Genomic DNA, 21,587 nt, shown 5'->3' with positions numbered 1-21,587 from the left:
GGCATTTCCATCCAGTGTTTTTTATGTGACGTCGCAAAAGTCACATGAAACAGGTGGATGGAAACACAGCTAGTGTCTGAATGTGACGGGAATACAGTCTTTGTGCTAAATTTAAAGTCCTAAAAGATGTTTTTTTGTCACTTTAAATTGTTCAGTTTATTATTTGTTCTTCAATAAAGTTCTTGCATAAATTAGATCAATTGTTTTGTTTTTTGTTTTTTGAGTAAATCTCCTCTCATTGTTACATCTGTCAAAATACTACAGTAATTTATAGTAAATACTTTAGTGTTTTTTAACCATACTATAGTAAATTGTAGTATACTGTATATATTATAGTATTTACAACACTTAATGAATAATGAATGCTAAAGCATACTGTAATATTAACTATAGTGAACTGATAAACTGTAATAAATACTGTAGTATACTTCAGTTTTTACTACAGTAAAGTGTAGTGTATTGTAGTATAATAGTTGTGATTGTAGAAAACTTGTGTAAAGGTATTTGTTTATATTACTATACTTTATATTATCACAGCAACTATAGAATTACCACAACAAATTTATTCAAGTAGCTACTTTACTATAGTATGGTTCAAAAACTCTACAGTATTTACTATAAATTACTATAGTATATTTTCATGTGGAGCAGCTATAGTGTGGAAGGTTGTGTTTGACATTAACTCATAATCTGTGATTGTGTAGCACACGTCCAACTGAGTTTATTTGTAGTAGACAAATGTGGCTATCGTGTATCAGAGTTTGAGAGCCCTAACAAAAAGTGTTACTAATAATTGGCAAGATTTTCATAATAATATCTAATATTTCATAGGAATATTGATATATAATTTCTTCCTCTATTCACTTGTTGTGTCTCCCAAAGGACATGTATGAAATCAATGCTTCATAACAAAAAGTCATATTTTGATTTACTCCAATTTGATTTATGACAAACTATTTGAAAATTAGTCAGATTTAAATGATGAAATGATGCTGGTTTCTCAAACATCAGTAAACATTAGAACAACATCATCACAGGTGTACCGTGTTTATATAATGTTTCAGAAAGCTGCTTTCTTCAGATGAAAACAGCAGAAGATGAAGCAGAATCTCTTTAACACAGATTGAATCACGTGACAAACAGGAGCACAGGTGAGTCTCAAACTGAAAGTGTTTCAGAGACTTCTGGATTCTGTTCCTGCAGGACAAGACCGTCTGTACTGCTGAAGTAAGCTTTAATACTGACACCATTACAGTTATTTGAGGAATATAATCGGATTTCATATGAGTTCATGTGATAATGATTATGATTATTAACATATGTTCAGTTACAGCCTAACATAAGTTATAACTTATACCTGTTTAAAAGAATAACAAACAATCAAGAAACAGCCAGGAATGACTAAAACAACCAGTTTTATGGACATTAATTTTGTAGAAATGAATAATGCTTTTTCTAAAAAGGTTTATTTCCAGTTTTAGGATGTTTTGTGATAATTTGAAGTTGAAAGTTTTCTTTGAAGAATCCAGTATTTCCAGTTAGAGAATGTTTTGAATCAGAGCCAGTGTTTGGAGATTTAGTTTCAGAAGGCGGAGCTTATATGAATATTCATGAGATTCCCAGAGGTCCACCCTGTATTTTTCTGAGGTGAATCTATATATTAAAGTTAGTGAAATAATTGCCTAATATAATATTTTCACCATTTTGAATTGCCTATATAATTTACCTAATTCATGTACTTAACTAATGTGAGGGGGCAATAAACATTAACAAATCCGTTTTTATCATATTAGGCATAAGATTGAACTTGAAATGAACTTGTAAGAAAAGGATTCATAAAACATATAAACATCAGCTGACCCTATGTTTACTTTCTTCACAGATGAAAATAAAAAGTCTATCAGTCAAAGCTCAGCTTTAGGAGGGGAAGAGACAGAGCAAGATAAGAAGACTGAGAGAAAAAGAAGAGTGATGGAGACGAGGAGAGAACAGGTACTGACAAATAATCTACTGTCCACTTACATGGTTATTAATATTCAAATTTTGGCCATGAAAACATCTTGAAGTGCACACAGATCAGAGAAATCAAGTTTTCTTGGATAGCATGTGTCCCTCAATTCCTCCTAACTGGCTCTCAGTGATTATAAAAACCCTGTCTAAGGTATGGGATCAATTTATCAATCAATTTATCAATTTACCATCAAATATGTTGCATTTTCGGATAAAAATATGCATGAATCAAAAATTTAAAAATGCATTTAAAAAAATAAGCACAAACCAAAACTTATTTCTTAAACTTAAAACATATTTAAAATGATATTGCGCAAAACTGACACATGGATTCAAAGTTATCCAATTCAAAGTTAAAGTTAACCCTGATTCAAAGTTAATGTTCCACATGTTTCCAAATGTATTTTGGTTTTTGTCAAAGAAAAATGCTACAAAAATTAGGCTTGACTTAATAGAATATTTCGGTTCACTCAGGCTCAGCACATCATATTTACTGAAAGAATATTAACTGAATTTTTCCACAGGGCAAAAAATGTTTTATCTACCTCAATGTAGAAATTCATTTAAAAACAAAGAAACATTTTGTTACATGTCCACTACAATGGACGCCATGATAAAGAAACAAACATCCTCATATTTTAACCATACTTGTGAACTATTGTTGAAAATGTTAATGTTTCTCACCAAAACCAATGAAAAAATAAATGGCAGTTTATGGTCATTTTGAAGACATAAACTCATATTAACAATATTAATATTTGGCATAGTAGTAACTCAACATTGATCATGAGTTGTTATTTTTCCTCATCATTTCTCCCTCTGAAGTATCCTGATATTAATCTCAGTCACTCATTGTCATGTCCAGGTCATGCTGAGCATCTGATGGTCTTCAGCGACACAGAGACACCAGAGCTGAGCTGTTTTCAGTGTCAGTTTATCTGCAGTAATGTCAGAGGAGCGAGGAAAGGACTCTCTCTCTAAGATGAGTCTCTCAGAGAAACAGAGGTAAGACTGCGTCTGTTTTCACACAATCATTTTAAACTCTACTGGAGTTTCAGGTTTGTCCTGTAAAGAACAGCCTGATCAACAAGGAGTGTTTTCTCTCACCGTTGACATGTCTAATGCTGTGCAAAACAATTCACAACTTCCTACGAATGTTTCTAGATTACTGCAGGTTAAAAATGTCTTGAAACTGGTTTCATATTTAATTTACAGGAACATTTAGCACAATTGGTGTGTTACCAGATTCAATGTTGTCTGTTTTGTTAGTGCCAGTTATTAAGAACAAAGCTGGAATGGAAACTTAGACCTATAATTATAGACCTATAGTTTTAGCTAGTATCCTGTCTAAAGTGTTGGAAAAAATCTTGCTGGATAGGTTAAATGTGTTTATTAATTCTACAAACAAGCAGTTTGGTTTTAAGGCTAACCATGGTACTGATCTTTGCATCTATGCGTTAAAGGAAATAGTAAACAAGTATAGAGATAAAAACTCATCAGTCTTCATGTGCTTCATTGATGCATCTAAAGCCTTTGATCGGGTTACCCATGCAACACTATTTTTTTAAAAATAGCACATAAAATATCACTGTTCTCCAATAAACTGTCCACAACAATACGACGGGCTTTATCCCCATCACTCTGGCCCACATGCAGGCCATGACAGTTATAAGACACAACCCGAATGTCCATGTGGGGCACCAACACTTGTTTATTCTACCCGAGGGCGCACACTTTCCCCAGCAACTACAGAATTTGACCCGCTGACTCCAACCCTACGCGGTTCATAATAGCGTCTAACAAAAGCCCCTTCGGGCCAGAGCTGCGGGTTGTACATTTCACTGGCTTCATTACATTCAGCAGATACTTTGAATGAACTGTATCTGCTTTGTACAGTTTCAATCTTCTGACAAGCAACATCGTGTCCAAGTTTTTCTTTCAGGTACTCAGACAAAGTCAAGGCATCTAAGTCAGGTGTAAAGTTGGAGGCAAATACACTCACCAGTTTGGTCTTGACCATTCTGATGTTGCCCATCGCTCCAGTACCAACAACAGACATAACATTACCTGACTTCTATTTCTGCCTGGGAATGACAGTGGGTGATCTTGTTTTAGAATCAGCATTCACAAAACCTTGTCGACGACCTTTTTTCACCACTGCGACTCCACTTCGGAGAATCTGAGGAACTGGAAGATGTTAATCCTGTAGCTCCCTCCATTGTCACAGGACTTTCCATTCTCTTAACATTGAAAGATAATGACCTCGCCAACGCAGCTCCTTCGCCAATGCCCGTATCCAAAGTTTCCACTGATATGGCCCCGAGTGCTGTACCCTCGATCCGTGTAGCTCTGACCGTTGCTGCCGACCCCTCCTCGCATCATATCCGTCGATTGCTCCAAAGCACACACTTTGATTAATATCTACCGTGATAACTTGTAGATCTTCACCCACATTAGCATGTAGTTGCAGTGCGTGTTTCATAGAACAAAGCTCAGCACTCGGCAAAGCTCAGCTACTCCATCCTTGCAAGCAAACTCGAAACATCAATGCTATCAAAGGACACTGGCAGCAACTCATCCAAATAATGTGATTAAGGAAAATTAAGGAATTCATCTTCAATGATAACTTTGCCATCAACAGTATTATATATCTCATGTTTCAGATGAGATCGTTTAAAGATAGACGCAGACGCAGATACAGCCAGGCCTCGTGTGGCAGCGTCTGCCATATTGTCCTCAATGATCGAATAGTACTGAATACTGAAAGGCATTTCATGTGTTTTGTGTTACAGCATTGCATTAACTAAGATAATTGTGATGGAAATTAAATAAAACAATAATTCAGAGAACACAGTGCCTGCTAGTCTGCTTTCCTCTTTATTGAACTCAGTTTGGAGCAACTTTCCAGTTAAGTTGCTATACTAAACCCTTTCAAATGAGACTGAAGTATCTCCTCTAGTAAAGTGTTTTATCTTTCTGCTCTTTGTGTCATTAGTGTAAGATCAGACTCAGATGTGTCCAGCTTTGAGTCTCTGAAGAATTACTGGTCAAAAGTTGAAGGACCAAAATTCAGTGAGAGAAAACCATCAATAAACAAAAGGTATTTCATGTGTTTTGTAATACCCATTTAATCTTGGTGTGTCATTGGCTACTGAAATGCATTTCATGTGTTTTGTGTTACAGCATTGCATTAGCTAAGATGATTGTGATGGAAGTTAAATAAAACAATAATTCAGAGAACACAGTGTCTGTTAGTCTGCTTTCCTCTTTATTGAACTCAGTCTGGAGCATCTTTCCATTAATACAATAACAAGGAGGCATAAATTCATCATGGAAAATAGATCTTACAACCCAAACATGAATTATGTCCTTCCATCCATCTTCAGTCATAGATGGACAAGTGTGTCTATACTGCATTTAATTACTATTTGCAACATTAGACCCTTTCGAAAGAGACTGAAGTATCTCCTGTAGTAAAGTGTTTTATCTTTCTGCTCTTTGTGTCATTAGTGTAAGATCAGACTCAGATGTGTCCAGCTCTGTGTCTGTGAAGAGTGACTGGTCAAAAGAAGATGGACCAAAATTCAGTGAGAGAAAACCATCAACTAACAAAAGGTATTTCATGTGTTTTTTTTGTAATACCCATTTAATCTTGGTGTGTCATTGGCTACTGAAAGGCATTTCATGTGTTTTGTGTTACAGCATTGCATTAACTAAGATAATTGTGATGGAAGTTAAACAAAACAATAATTCAGAGAACACAGTGTCTGTTAGTCTGCTTTCCTCTTTATTGAACTCAGTTTGGAACAAATTTCCAGTTAAGTTGCGAGACTGAAGTAGTTCCTGTAGTAAAGTGTTTTATCTTTCTGCTCTTTGTGTCATTAGTGTAAGATCAGAATCACATGTGTCCAGCTTTATGACTATGAAGAGTGACCGGTCAAAAGAAGAAGGACTAAAATTTAGTGAGAGAAAACCATCAACTAACAAAAGGTATTTCATGTGTTTCTTATTGTTGGACACACATAGACTGTGTGAATAGACTGAATATTTTCATTAAGTATTTATCATGAAACTTTATCGTTCAAATATTATTCCAATTTACAATCAGCAGTGCTATAAGAACCTAAAGGGAGCATCAGCAAAAAGATCGAAATTATTTGACTTTAATTATAATTCTGTTTTTTGTAATACCCATTTATTTTAGGCTACGTTCACACAGCAGCAGAATATGGTTGTCAGTCCTGTATTTGAGTCAGACAGTACGGTTATTTACAGGAGTGATAACCACATTCAACTACATTCTATAACCGAACTCACACCCGTAAATTTGAATGGAACCGCACTGGACAACTAGTTGTCTGTCACGTCATACACTGCGAGAGAGCTGCTCTTCATGAAGTTCCAAACGTAGGTTCGAGAGGAGCCTAAACATTCAGTCCTGTCAATCATCATTACGAGCTTACTAGGGGTGACCCTGAATAGTCCACGATTCGAAGCTTCGAAAGGAGGAGCCTGATTCGACTACCAATCTCACAGTCGAATCTTTGCAGAGGTGTTATGAGAACAGATATGGGGGTGCTCAATATCTGATTTTACATAGACCTACCGGTTCTCTCCCAATGGGTTAATATACAGCCTATTATGTTAATGCTGTAAATAAAAATGTGGGGGAAAAAAAGAAGCTTTTCATAAATATTTTAATGTGTGTGAATAAATCCAACCACCCCCTTGACAGATTTAAGTTTCACTTCCATGATCCGTGACCGACAGTGGAGCATCTTGGCGGCAGGGATTAAATCTTTAACAATGTCTGGGATAAGTAAATCTAAAGTGTAGAATTGGATGCACTTTGAAACAGTAAAAGATGATCCAAAAAACGTATGATGTAAGTAGTGCCAACAGCTCATGTCCTAGTACTCAACGACGACAAACACTGCGACACGCTTCTGCCGGCCAACGTTAACGAGCTGACTATAACACGCATTTGAAAAGACTCAAACGGACACAGGCAGATCGCGTGAAAGACTGGATTTTTCTCTCTCAATAAGGTAGGGAACAAGTGATTTCAAAACATTTCAGCCGGTTTTAATATGATTTTTGGATGCTGTGAATATTTAGCTAAAAAGACTGCCACACCAGTTTAGCGTTTATTGTCTCTGCAGTTAAAAAGACAAAGTTGGCAATTCTGGCTATACTTTCGTTATTTTAATAATTTCTTTCATTTTAATTTATTTATTGATCACTCTGGGTTATTTAATTTAACTATTTGTGGCTTGTGTTTTGAATATATGTTCACCTGCACTTCAGGCATTTTGCAGTTGTAACTCGGAGCTTGAGCCGAACTTTGGGCTTGAACCTCCTCCGCAGACAGCAAGCCAAGTTCATTTTACTATTAACCGTCAAGACTGAATGGGCAGGCGAACTCATGAATATGGTGTTTTCTGTGTGGTTTCACTTTCGGTAACTTACAGTGACAGAGTCACTGTTCTCCACCGGAGCAGCTCCCGTCAGTTTTGTGTTTCTTTTCCAAATTCAATTGCAGTGTCATGCTGAGACGTCACAAAGGACATGACACGCGAGTGCAACTGTTAAAGATTCCGGCTAGTGCGTGTTTACATGTTGCTGTTGGTTAATTAAGTTTTGATGGATGAACTCACGGTTCAATTAGTCTCTTGTCATGTCAAAAGTGATAAGACTTTTTATTTTAAGGCAGGAACACACCAAGTCGATGCCGACAAACTAGTGGCGTCAAAAGCAGACTGCGGGGTTGGCTCACGTCGGCAGCGTCTGTGTCCAAAGTTGGCCTGATGCACCAAACCAACGCTAGACAGCCGACGGCCAAGTAGCACATCCGTTCTGCACCTGTGTAAGATGAAATGCTTTTCCGAACCAGCAGGTGGCAGTATCTGAACAGCCAATCAGAATGATCAGATGGCCCGACGGACCAACAAGCTCCGACGGTGCGGAACACACTGAGAAAACTTAGCCGGCCGACGAACAAAAACTGCCTGACGGCCAACCGTCAGCTTAGTGTGTTCCTGCCTTTATGGACGTCGCCATCTTTATTATTAAGTTGGTCACTGTCATTATGGTTACTAGTAAGAGAATACGGGCTTGACACTCATTGCATGTTCATACAGACAGTGTTCCAGATGCTACTGTAAGTTGCTGTGTGAACGGGACATTTCGAGACTCACACCTGTAACTAAATGCGGTTGTCAGCACTTAGTGTGCTGACATAACTGCTGCACAACATATTAAGATAGCTATTGTTCACGAGTTCACACTTACAAATAAGTCAGATAAAATAAATGGTATACGTATTTGGCGTGCTGTCCGGGGAGAGGGATCCGAGCTCGGTATTTGGCCTGAACACAGAGTACCCCACACCCCTATTTAGGTTAGGAAGTAACCAAGTGAGTGTGAGGAGATGGGGTGGTGGAGGAATGCTGAAAATTGTTGAGGATTCATGGGTGAGTTGACTGTGGTTATATATATGCCTGTACTCATTCTGATTGGGTAGATATGTTGATTACTGATTGTTGACAGCTGGTTGAGATGATGTGATAATTGGATAGCTTATTTGACTTGTTCCTCCCGAACTACGTTAATAAAACATCATTTAATGCAGAATTCACTTTATATTTATACTTAAATGGATCATACACTTTAACAGCATAAACTTTTTCTCTATTAAAAACAATAATAATATTTTTGTAACGATCGTTGAGAGATGAAGCAGAGGGAGAATCCAATTGCAAGCACACTTTTATTAACAAAACTCCACACGAATAGACTGGAACCTTAGACCCAAGACATGAACACGATCCATCACAACAAATGAAACAACGTCTAGCCAAGAACAAGGAAACACAGATATAAACAAGGACAAACAGGCTTAACAAGATAACAACAAAACAAGAAACACCTGGAGAGACAAATCAACATGAAAAACTACAAAGAACTACAACATAAAGCACTGGAAACACTTCAACTTAAAAGTCCAAGGACAGACACAGGGGCTGCGTTCCAGTTCGTTTTTTAAATGCCCTTCCCTCGCTAACTTCCCTCGGTCTCGTTGACTCGGATGTACGTCATTGCTTACGTTGCACGAGTGCCCACTTCTGACGGAACCCGTGCAATGGGCTGAACAGGAATGTCCTAAGCCCTTGATCACTTGAAATCCACAATGGAGCTGATTTATTATTTATTTTTTTCACCTTACAAAATTGTTTAATACAGCATTCTATATGTATATATGTGTGTTTTAAATGTTTAAAAACATAATTAATATATCATGGAGTTGTTTGTGGTGGGGTAAATCAAACGTGATATGCGGTGACGTCATAATCGTGTTGCAATGTGAGTTATGGAGCTGCCTGAAGTGTACATATGAAGTAGACTCGCTCCCTTGGTCTAAATCGAGGGAGCGAGGGTATGTCCATATAAACTTCCCACGTCCACTTCACGAAGTGGAACGCACTTCAAAATGGCGGCAGGGATTCCCCCGAGGGGAAGTGTTTAGGAAAGTTTGCGAGTGTGTGTCTAAAACTGGAGTGGAACGCAGCCAAGGTGCTTCTCAATTCTTATTTGTTTCCTCTCCTCGCTTCCTTTCATCACTTCCTGTTGCTGGTTGTTATAGACCACCCTCTGCTCCTGCATGTGCTTTGACTGTTTTAAGTGAAATAATCGCTCCTTACATCTCCTCCGAATTTATTTTGTTAGGGGACTTGAATTGGAATATGTTTTATCCTCCATCATCCTTAAAATTACAACTAGACACGCTAAACTTGTCCCAGATTGTGCAGGCCCCTACAATATTTAATTCTAAGACTATGGAATCTGGCTCATTAATCGATATTATTCTTACTAATAGGCCAGAGAGGCACACATCCGGAGTGTTCTGTCAAAGCCTTAGTGACCACTGTACTATAGCCTGTGTCCGCAAGGGTTCCGCCTTAAGAAATCCTCCGGTGCTTGTTTTTAAACGTTTAATGAAAAAAGTTTAATGAACAGGCTTTTCTGAATGACCTGTTTGTTATGGACTGGTTTAGAATTAGGCTTATTCCTGACGTTGATGAGGTGTGGGCATACTTTAAATTCTTGTTCAGTACTGTCTTAAACAAACATGCCTCTTTTAAAGTTTAGAGTAAAAAAATCGTCTCAGCCCTTGGTTCAGTCCAGATCTGTCCAAGCTTATTTAGAAAAAAACACACTCTATGGCGCAGAGCAAAGACTTCTAATAATATCTCTGACTGGCAATCATACAGGGCTATGCGAAATAAATGTACTCAGTCTATTAGACAGGAAAAATCGAGTTTTTCAAGCAGCGTTTAACTGTTAATGGCTCTGATCCCCGAAAATTCTGGAATACCATCAGAACAATGGAAAATGAAAACATCTCTTCCCGTTTGCCCACTGTAATTAAACATGATGGTGTTGTTATCACAGACAAATCCAAAATGGTTGATCAGTTTAACCGACATTTTGTTAATGCTGGTTGTGCCTATGAGAATAGTTCCGGTATTTCTACCTGTTCTTCTGCCAACTTGGCAGCTGTTAGGGATTCACCTGTCGGTTCCTACTCCTTTTCCTTCCAGTCGATACAAGAAATTGAAGTACTTGAGGAATTGCTCAACCTGGATACTCACAAATCTGCTGGATTGGATGAATTAGATTCATTATTTTTAAAGAAATCAGCTTATATTATTGCAGCGCCTATTACTTGCATTTTTAATCTTTCACTCCATACTGGTGTTTTCCAGAGGGATTGGAAATCTGCTGCTGTAACCCCTCTTTTCAAAGGGGGCAATAACTCAGATTTAAACTGCTATAGACCCATTTCCATTTTGCCTTGTCTCTCTAAAGTATTAGAGAAGTTGGTCAATAAGCAGCTCACGCACCATTTGGAGACTCATAATGTTTTTAATCAGTTTCAGTATGGCTTCAGATCCGGTCATAGTTGTATCACTGCTACACTTAAGGTTGTCAATGACATCACACGTGCCATTGACAACAAGGAATATTGTGTAGCTGCATTCGTTGACCTGGCAAAGGCTTTTGACTCATGTAGACCATGAAATATTGCTGGATAAACTACGAGGTATTGGACTCTCCGAGAGCTGTCTAGCTTGGTTCAAGAGTTACTGCACTGGTCGCTCACAATCAGTAAGGGTGGAGGGGTTTTGGTCAGATCCCCTGCCTCTATTTAAAGGGGTCCCACAAGGAAGCATACTGGGGCCTATACTTTTTAATATTTATGTTAACGATATCACTCTTGCTGCAGGTGATTCTCATGTACATTTACAGGTGCTGGTCATATAATTAGAATATCGTGAAAAAGTTCATTTTTTTATTGTAAATTTTTAAAAATGAAACTTTCATATATTCTAGATTCCCTACATGTAAAGTAAAACATTTCAAAGGTTGTTTTTTTATTTATTTATTTATTTTTTTTAAATTTGTTGATTAGAGCGTACAGCTAATGAAAATCCAAAATCCAGTATCTCAAAATATTAGAATATTTACATTTGAGTTTCATTAAATGACCATCCCTACAGTATAAATTCTGGTATCTCTTGTTCTTTGAAACCACACTAATGGGGAAGACTGGAGACAATCATTGACACCCTCCACAAAGAGAGTAAGTCACAGATGGTCATTACTGAATGTGGTGGCTGTTTACAGAGTGATGTATCAAAGCATATTAAATGCAAAGTTGACTAGAAGGAAGAAATTGGGTAGGCAAAGGTGCACAAGCAACAGGGATGACCACAAGCTTGAGAATACTGTCAAGTAAAGCCGATTCAGACACTTGGGAGAGCTTCACAATGAGTCAAATGAAGCCGGAGTCAGCGCATCAAGAGTCACCACACTCAGACATCTTCAGGAAAAGGACTACCAAGCCACTTCTGAAACAGAAAGAACATCAGAAGCATCTTACCTGGACTAAGGAGAAAAGAACTGCCGATTGTGTTTTATCAAGTGCAAAGTCAATGCAGCCATCTTCAAGGAGATTTTGGAGCACTTTATGCTTCCATCTGCTGACAAGCTTTATGGAGATGCTGATTTCCTTTTCCAGCAGGACTTTAGCACCTGCCCACAGTGCAAAAACCACTTCCAAGTGGTTTGCTGACCATGATATTACGGTGCTTTATTGGCCAGCCAACATGCCTGACCCCTGAATCTATGGGATATTTTCAAGAGAAAGATGAGAAACAGTCGATCCAACAATATATAGATGATCTGAAGGCTCAATAGTGCCTCAGCAGTGCCACAGGCTGATCACTTCCATGCCACACTTCACTGATGCTGTAATTTGTGCTAGAGCAAGTCATTTGCTGTAATATGTGCTGCCGACCAAGTATTGAGTGCACAAATAAACATACTTTAAAGAACTTGAACTTTTCTGTTTTGAAAATCCATTTTTTGATTGATCTTAGGAAATATTCTAATATTCTACTTTCATGAGCTGTACGCTCTAATCATCAAAATTTAAAAAAAAAAAAAACTTTTGAAATGTTTTACTTTACATGTAGGGAATCTAGAATATATGAAAGTTTCATTTTTAAAAATAATTTACAATAAAAAAATGAACTTTTTCACAATATTCTAATTATATGACCAGCACCTGTATATGCTGATGACACTATTATTTATTTATTTAATTCTTCCTTGACTATCGCACTGTCTTTACTGCAGGCCAGTTTTACTTGCATCCAACATGCTTTCTCTAGTCTTCATCTAGTCTTAAATACAAATAAAACAAAATGTATGTTTTTTAATAGAAATTTACCAAATGTTGAACACCTGCCTAAAATTCTTTCATTGGATGGTTCTGAAATTGATTACGTTGATTGCTACAAATACCTTGGTATCTGGCTTGACAGTAAGTTATCATTTGAAACGTACATTAATGTACTGCTCGGTAAGGTTAAATCTTGCATTGGTTTTCTTTATCGTAATAAATATTCTTTTACACATTCTTCTAAACAGCTCTTGGTTAAAACGACAGTGCTTCCGATTTTGGATTATGGTGATATAGTTTACAGGTCTGCTTCAAAAACTCTCCTTCATAAATTAGATGTTATTTACCATGATGCAATCCGCTTTGTGACTGGAGCCTCATTTAACACTCACCATTGCCATCTGTACTCTTTACTGAATTGGTCTTCTCTCCATTCGCGTAGACAAATTCACTGGCTTCTGTTTATTTATAAAACTCTTATTGGTAAAACTCCATTGTACTTACAGTCCCTTTTAACTGTTTATAATACAGGTCGTAATCTGCGCTCTAGCAGTTTCTTTACTCTCTGCATACCCAAAGTCCGCACCTCCTTTGCTCGTTGGTCTTTCCAGTTTTCTTTTTTATTCCAATCATCTGCAGCAGACTCTAAAGCTTAGCTCATTTATTTCGCTTTCCTCCTTTAAAAACTCAGTTCAGTCAATAATTCAGGATCATTGTACTTGTTTTTAGTTTTTTGTTTGATTTTGTATGTCACTGTTTATAGCTGTGTTATTTGTATCCCTTATGTTTTTCGTATTGTTCTGGCTTTTTATGCTGCCTCTTGGCCAGGTCGTCATTGTAAATGAGAACTGGTTCTCAATTGACTCACCTGGTTAAATAAAGGTTAAATAAAATAAATAAATAAATCGCATCTTAGCTCCACCCTTTCAGGATGCGAGGGAAGGACACAAGGAAAAGAAGCGAGGACGGAGGAATTGAATCAAGTGAAATGATATCCTCACTCCCTTTAGTGTCACTTCAAAGCATCATTAGCTGCGCTCGAGGGATCTACCCACATGTTGTTAATGTTTGGTTATTTAAAAAAATTATAATAAATATTGATAAAGCAAGATGCTCCATTTAAATATGTGAGATGTAAAGTTTATTTAAACAGCAAAAGTAAAGCATACATTTAAATTATTGTGACAGATATGAAGGGAAAAGATGAGAAAGACTTCCAGGTGTTAGGTGTATCCAGGTGTATCCTCGCTCATGACTCCTCAGAAAGCTTCCTTGCTCCTCGATCCTCGCAATTAGAGAATTGAGATGTCCTTCAAGATGGCTGAGCTTGATCGGTTTCCGGGTCATAGGATGGAGGACGGAGGAGCGAGGAAACGAGGAGGGATATTGAGAAGCACCCACAGACCACTTGTGACAATTTTGCCTGTAAATGCAGTATTTTATTTTATTGGCTAACAGGCTTCAGTGGGAGACATTAGACTCAGACGTTCAGACTCACAGGAAACATGAGAGTTTCAAAGACAATCTCCTAGCGATATTCCAGGTAGGAAAACACATTTTTAAGAACCGATAATATCAAAATGTAAGAAAAACTGTGTTCCCTTTCGAAAGGGAACTCAACTCTGCGTTTACCGTATATGGGGGAACCGTCACTCGTGACAGGTGTCCGAATGCCAAAGAATCACACCACTCCAATCCTATTGGCCGGCAACAGCCTATGACGTCATCATAGTGCGAACCTGGAAGTAAAAAAGAGCGCCTGGGGAAACAATCAGTATCTTCTCGTCTTTCGGGACTGTTCTGTCTATGCCATTGTTTTCAACACCGGTAAGGAATTACTTTACAACATGTCTGACAAACATTTCAGGAAGTGTGCTGATCCTTGTCCTAGGTTTTTAACACCGGAGGACACACACAACCTGTGCGTTTTCTGTTTGGGCAAGGAGCACGCATGGACAGTGATCGAGGGCGCTGTCTGTGTTAACTGTGAGCGTCTTCCCATGAAGACGCTCCGTTCTCGTCTGGCCCTCTTCTCGAGGGAAGAGGTGTCGGCGCCTTTGCCCGGTGGTTCCGGCCCTGAGGCAGAGCGGCGGCTGAAATCATGGGTCTCACAGGTGGAGCTTGCTGAGGAATTTGAGAAGGGTATAAACCTGTCTCAAACCGAAGCGGCTGATGAGGACATGCTCCTAGATGACGATGACATCCTGTCTTTGACATCATCGGATCCAGGTGCGAGTGCTCTTCTGGCTTCAAGCCCCAGAGAGCAGGAAATGGCCATGGAGGAAGAAGCGGGTGAGCCCGCGGCTCCCTCCAGGCCACCCTGCCCGGTGTATGCTGAGTATGCTGCCTTGGGAGCATGTCAGGAAAGAAACCGTGCGCAGCAGACTTGACGAACGGTTTCTTTCAGACCATAACCCAATAACTCCGGTGAGCCTTCCATTCCTTCCCGATCTACACATTGAGATCGAGAGGGCATGGAAGAATCCGTACTCGGCTCAGATCCATCGACATCAGCGGGCTAGTTTCACTGATGTCGAGGGATTGAGCCAGCATGGGTATGTGTCAATGCCCCCTATTGACGAGATGTTTGCGAACTATCTCGCCACAGGGAGCGCAACACTAAGAGCTCCGGTCCTGCCATCCAAACTGTTGAAGGTGACATCACGTCTGAATGGCAGGGCATACGCCGCTGCGGGTCAGGCTGGTGCAGCGTTACACACGATGGCAGTGCTGCAAGCATACCAGGCTGATCTGCTTAAGGATCTGGATCAGGGGCAGGGTTTGTCCCCGAAGCGGTGGAGGAGCTGCGCCGCACCACGGATCTTGCTCTGATGGCCACCAAGCAGACGGCCACCTCGATCGGCAGGTCGATGGCGGCCATGGTGGCCACAGAGCGATATCTGTGGAAGAACTTTCTCCTCGATGCCCCGGTTTCGCCTATTGAACTTTTCGGTACCTCCGTCGAGGTGGTGGTTGAAAAGTTCAGGGAAGCGAGGGCGCGCTCTGCAGCATTTAGATAATGCATCCCGCTCAGATCCGAATCTGGGCCCAAACAGCCGGGAGGTCCGGGGCCATCTCGAGTCGAGGCTCAGAGACAGGCCCAGAAGTCCAGTGTCGCCACTCGTGCACCTCCTCCTCCCCGGAGTAAGTCGCATAAGCGGCGGGACGCAAGGAGGAAGAAACAGGACCTGAGGGAGTTGATCGAGCATAGGCACCAGCAGCACCGATGATCGATCTCCTCTCTCTCGTGGGGGCTACAGTTTGCCCTCGCTCTTTCTTCTTCCTCCGCCTCCCGGGAGCATTGAAAACATCTATGTGCTCAGGCTTTTGACAGTCAGGCTGACAGTTGAGCCCATGATGAATATATTTCTGAAGTCCCGCCTTCTGGCTTGATAGTGAAAAGTACTTTTAGGCTTAAAAGAACTTTGGATTTCATCCTTCTTCATGCAAGAAAATATGGAGAACTCTTCGTTCTACGAGCCGCAGGAGGTAAGCTGGGTCTATATTTTTATTCTTATAAAAAGTGTAGACCTTGTTTTTCCTGTATAGTTTTCCTGAGCATGTAGTCAGTAACTTAGGAGGGGTTCTTTTGGGCAAAATAACTGAATGGCTAGGTTGGCTAGTTTCACATGCAGGCCGCATTGTGGCCGCTAGGTTTTAGCCTCCTGTGTTAGAGTAGCTTCTCAGCTAAATACTGTTAAGTTTAGTTTGAGTTTGCACTCGTCACTCAGGCTCTGTTGGTATATGATCGCGAGTTTGCTCACGTATCTTAGCACTGCCTTAGGCTTATGCTCATGTTTGTTTGAGGTGGTAGGCCTTGTAGGCCTCCCTTAGACCATGTTACCATATTTATTGTACCATGTAATTTTGGTACATTGCCTGTTGGAATGTGTAGGCTTAGCTCAGGTTGTTGTAGCTAGTTGCCCACATTAGTTTGGGCCTAGAGCTGGTCCCCTTGTGCCTGGTCCCTATTTATGTCCATTGGCTGGCGCCACATGTTGCTAAAAGTAGTACGCCTTGCCAGGCCTCCTTTCTATTTTTGCTCCTAGAACTTTAGTGGCCGCTAGCTGGCGCCGCGTGTGACAGATTGGCCCTCTGGGCCTCCTTTGAGAACATGCTGGCATGTACCATTTACATTTCTTTACTAAGGGGAGTTAAGGGAGTTCTTATGTCACTGGCTGGCCAGGGCTCCAGGTGACTTATTAACCTCCTTTGCAGTCAGTTATTTGTCCTGCCTGGAGCTTGATAACACTGCCACGAGCTGATGCCACGTGTCTGCTGAGTTTATAGGCCCCACGGGGCCTTCTTTAGCGCATGATGGCATACGTTGTACTCCTCTTGCTTTAAAGAGTAAAAAGGTTATTTTTCAATTTTTTTAAATACAGAGATAGTATATTAAAAGCTCATTTTAGTTCATATTTCATGGTGTCTCAAAATAGCACAGTTGAGTACACTTAGATGTTCTTAAGAAGTACTAAAGAAGAATTTTTAGTATATTAAGTACAAAATTAGTGCACGAAAATAGAGCACTTTAAGTATATTATAGAAATGTACCTTTTTTCACCTGGGTGCCTACAGTATGGTCTATCTATTAGGTTGAGCTTCGTACTTCCCTTTGGGTTGTCTGTCTAATTGTGCTTAGCTCCATAAGCTGGTCATTGGTTGTAGACTTCTATGAAGTCTCCCGTTGAGATCAGCCCCAGGCTGGTTTGTGCTCCCCTGTATCAGGGCTTCTAGCACACAGCCTCCTCAGTGCATTAACCAGACACTGAGTAGATCCTAGGATGAGCAGATTATACTCCCCTCAATACGAGGGTTTATAGCACTAAGAGGGTTTTACAGCTGAGTTCTGCTCTCCAGGATGCCCATCTCTGTGCGTGGGTTTGAGTTGCTTACTGTTCATTCACAGTCGCTCTTACCTGCTCTCTTCTCTGAAGAAAGCGTTATGGAGATTCTGTATAACAGACAGGGTTGGCCTAGACTAAGTTTGTCCTTCACCAAATTAGTTCGGCCTCCCTGGTGGCACTGAGGGTGACTTTGTTCCCCTCTAGTTATTGGCCGGGGTTCCTTTCAGTTTCCTGGCAACATTCCCTTTAAGGGACCACTTTTCCACGGGAATGTTGGTCCCAGAAGCTCTGAGCAGCCTTGGAAGGCTTTCTGCAGAAGGCCTCTTTTAGGCTCAGCTTGGGCTGTTGGCCGTAGGGAATGCTGTCACTGACAGCCTTGCGTGACCCGAGGGTGAGTTGCTCCCAGCGTTTCATTGAAACTGCTGGACGTTTGTCTAGTCATGTGGCATGACTAGAGCATGGCGGAGTGGGTATTTCATTCCCCATATGCTGTAAATGCAGAGTTGTGTTCCCTTTCGAAAGGGAACGTCTCAGGTTACGTATGTTACGGGTTACGGGTTGGCGCTATGATGACATCATAGGCTGTCGCCGGCCAATAGGATTGGAGTGGTGTGATTCTTTGGCATTCAGACACCTGTCACGAGTGACGGTTCCCCCATATGCGGTAAACGCAGAGTCTCGTTCCCTGTTCTCAGGGAACCATGGTTATATACGTAACCTGAGACGTTTTTGTGTGTTAAAAATTACAGCAAATTAACATGTTTCTTTTACACAAATTAACATGTTTCTTTTATATTTTTGGTAACAATTTACTCTAAGGTTCATTGGTTAACATTAGTTAACTACATTAGTTAACGTGAACTAATAATGAACTGCACTTCTACAGCGTTAATTAATCTTTGTTAATGTTAATTTCAACATTTACTAATACATTATTCAAATTTGTATTTGTTAACATAAGTTAATGCACTGTGCAGTAACATGAACAAACTATGAACAGCTGTATTTTCATTAACTAACATTAAGAAAGATAAACAAATACAGTAACAAATGTATTGTTCATGGTTAGTTCATGTTAGTTAATACTTTAACTAATGTTAACAAATGAACCATGTTGCATCTAAATAAATAGTTTTGAACAAATATGGATGTGGATCTGGTTAAATTGTGTTGTTCTGTATCTTATTTTGTCTCGCTGTGTTTGTAGGATCTTGAGAGCAAAATAATCACATTTCTGAAGAATGAAGTAGAAAGGTTTAAGAAAATATTACAAAATGAGAACACACAACACTTTGTGAAGGACTTTAATGAGAATGGATGCAGTACCAAAGCAGCAGCTCTTGATCTCACACTACATTACCTGAGAGAGATGAAGCAAGATGAAGCTGCTGATGCTCTAGAAGGTCAGAGACTCATGACCATCTGTCAGATTGACACTTATAAATGTAGGAGAGGAAATTAAGACTAAAACTATCTATTTTCTGTTCCTGTGTTTAGATGAGCTGTTCTTCATTCATCAGCTAAAATGTGGTCTAAAGAAGAAGTATCAATGTGTGTTTGAAGGAATTGCGAAGCAAGGTGACTCCACACTTCTGAATAACATCTACACAGATCTCTATATCACTCAGGGTGGCAGTGAACAGGTCAATACTGAACATGAGGTCAGACAGATTGAAGTTGCTTCCAGGCGTCATGAATCTCAAGAGATACAGGTTAAATGCACACAATTATTTGACACACCTGAACAACATGAGGAGATCCGAACTGTACTGACAAAAGGAGTTGCTGGCATCGGAAAATCAGTCTCTGTGCAAAAGTTTGTTCTGGACTGGGCTGAAGGAAAAGAAAATCAAGATATCAGATTCATATTTCCTCTTCCATTCAGAGAGATGAACTTAAAGGAGGAAGAAAAACTAAGTTTGATGGACCTTATAACTCAATTTTTCCCAGAGACAAAAGGACTGAACCTTACAAGAAGGAATCAATTCAAAGTCCTGTTCATCCTTGATGGATTGGACGAATGTCGTCTTCCTCTGAAGTTTGATGGTAATGAGACGTGGCGTGATGTATCGTCACCAGCCTCTATGGATGTTCTCCTAACGAACCTCATCAAGGGAAATCTGCTTCCTTCTGCTCTCATCTGGATCACCACCAGACCAGCAGCTGCCAGTAAGATTCCTCCTGACTGTATCGACCGGCTGACAGAGATACGAGGATTCAGTGACGCACAAAAGGAAGAGTACTTCAACAAAAGATTCACAGATCAGAATCAGGCCAACACAATCATTGATCATGTTAAAAAATCAAAGAGTCTCTTTATCATGTGCCACATCCCAGTCTTCTGCTGGATTTCAGCCACTGTTCTCCAGAACATTCTGGAGGAGAAAAGAAATAATGATGTGAAAATCAATCAGGCTGATGAGATCTCTAAAACACTGCAGGAATCAAATACTGAAGACACTCCCAAGACTCTGACACAAATGTACACACACTTTCTCCGCTTTCAGATCCAGCAGAGCCGCCGAAAGTATGATGGAGAATACACACCAGATGTTTCCTGGGATAAAGACACCATCCTTTCACTGGGGAAACTGGCATTTCATCAGCTGGAAAGAAACAATGTGATCTTCTATGACACAGACCTGGAAGCCTGTGGTATTGACGTCTATAAGGCATCAGTGTACTCAGGCATGTGTACCCAGATCTTTAAGGAGGAAACAGGGATCATTCTTGGTACCATGTACTGCTTTGTTCACTTGAGCATTCAAGAGTTTATTGCAGCCCTTTATGCACATCTGTTTCTAGACATCGACAAGAAAAGTGTGTTTGTTCATGAGTCTACAGAACAGAAAAACAAAAATGAAACCATGATTGATTTTCTCAAGACTGCAGTGGACAAGGCGCTCGAAAGTGACAATGGACACCTGGACCTTTTCCTTCGCTTCCTCCTCGGTCTGTCACTCCAGTCCAATCGACAACTCTTACGGGGTCTGTTATCACAGCAAGATGACAATGACCAGAGCAACAAGAGAATAGTTCAGTACATCAAGCAGAAATTACAATATAATCTGTCTGCAGAGAGATCCATGAATCTTTTCTACTGTCTGAATGAACTGAATGACCAAACTCTGGTGAAAGAGATTCAGACCCACCTTAGCAAAGGAAGTCTGTCATCTGGTGACCTTTCACCTGCCCAGTGGTCTGCTTTGGTCTTTGTGTTGCTGACATCAGAGGAAGAGCTGGAGGAGTTTGAGCTTCGGAAATTCAAGAAATCAGACGAGTGTCTCATTAGATTATCAGCAGTCATTAAAACCTCCAGAAGAGCTCTGTAAGTCAATTAATGTTTTGTCATGATTTAGACTCATTCAGGATATTTACGGGGTATCATAAAGACTATTTAAAAAATACATATATTATCAGTTACTCTGTATTTCCCAATAAAATATCTTAAATGCTTAATTTCATAATAGATTTAGTTACGTAGTTTTAATTGTGGGGGCAAAACATAATGCAATACAATACATAGATGATTAAGAGATTTACATTTATCAAAAGCCTGTGAATCATATTTGGGGTATACATTTTAACATGTTTTTTCTAAATCAAAAAAAGTTGCTTTAGGCCAGTAATTGTTAATCTTGAAATATTAATAACTATATAGAAGTTCTTAGATTTAAATAATCTTAGGTTTACTTTAATCAGTAAAGATTTCACAGCAAAAAGAAACTTCGCTGCAGACAAGAGTTTTTACATCCTATTTATTGCGTGTGCACACATAGAATGGTGGATTTATAATTTTCTCTTAGAGTTCTGTTCGCAGACTTATTTTGAAAGATTATGAAGCGTGATTCATCACAATCTATATATTAATGGTACATTGTTAATTGTATTTTTCAACTAATACCAAGTAGTTTGTTTTGAAGAATTACAGTTTAAAAATGTTTTTTTCTGTCAATCCAAGAGTTCTGTTTGCAGACTTGATG

General features: G+C 39.6%; 2 protein-coding genes across 2 annotated transcripts in view; both read left to right on the top strand.

Annotated features, from left to right (window-relative positions):
- Window positions 1-1,202: 1,202 nt before the first annotated feature.
- The window catches only part of LOC137037574 (NACHT, LRR and PYD domains-containing protein 3-like), a 114,512-nt gene continuing 94,127 nt past the window's right edge, over window positions 1,203-21,587 (top strand). The window contains exon 1 of the mRNA XM_067411787.1: window positions 1,203-1,227. The gene's annotated coding sequence lies outside the window, so the exon portion shown is untranslated. The remainder of the gene's footprint in view (window positions 1,228-21,587) is intronic.
- The window catches only part of LOC137037505 (NACHT, LRR and PYD domains-containing protein 12-like), a 59,348-nt gene continuing 42,853 nt past the window's right edge, over window positions 5,093-21,587 (top strand). Inside the window, exons 1-6 of the mRNA XM_067411574.1 lie at window positions 5,093-5,110; window positions 5,521-5,625; window positions 5,896-6,000; window positions 14,216-14,300; window positions 18,812-19,007; window positions 19,102-20,932. Coding sequence (XP_067267675.1) covers window positions 5,927-6,000; window positions 14,216-14,300; window positions 18,812-19,007; window positions 19,102-20,932 — 2,186 coding nt within the window. The 5' untranslated portion in view covers window positions 5,093-5,110; window positions 5,521-5,625; window positions 5,896-5,926. The remainder of the gene's footprint in view (window positions 5,111-5,520; window positions 5,626-5,895; window positions 6,001-14,215; window positions 14,301-18,811; window positions 19,008-19,101; window positions 20,933-21,587) is intronic.

The sequence above is a fragment of the Chanodichthys erythropterus genome, chromosome 1 (genome assembly GCF_024489055.1).
Source record: "Chanodichthys erythropterus isolate Z2021 chromosome 1, ASM2448905v1, whole genome shotgun sequence".
NCBI classification, from domain to species: domain Eukaryota; kingdom Metazoa; phylum Chordata; class Actinopteri; order Cypriniformes; family Xenocyprididae; genus Chanodichthys; species Chanodichthys erythropterus.
The sequence above is the reverse complement of the archived record's forward strand: the minus strand, read 5'-3'. Positions and strand labels throughout refer to the sequence as shown.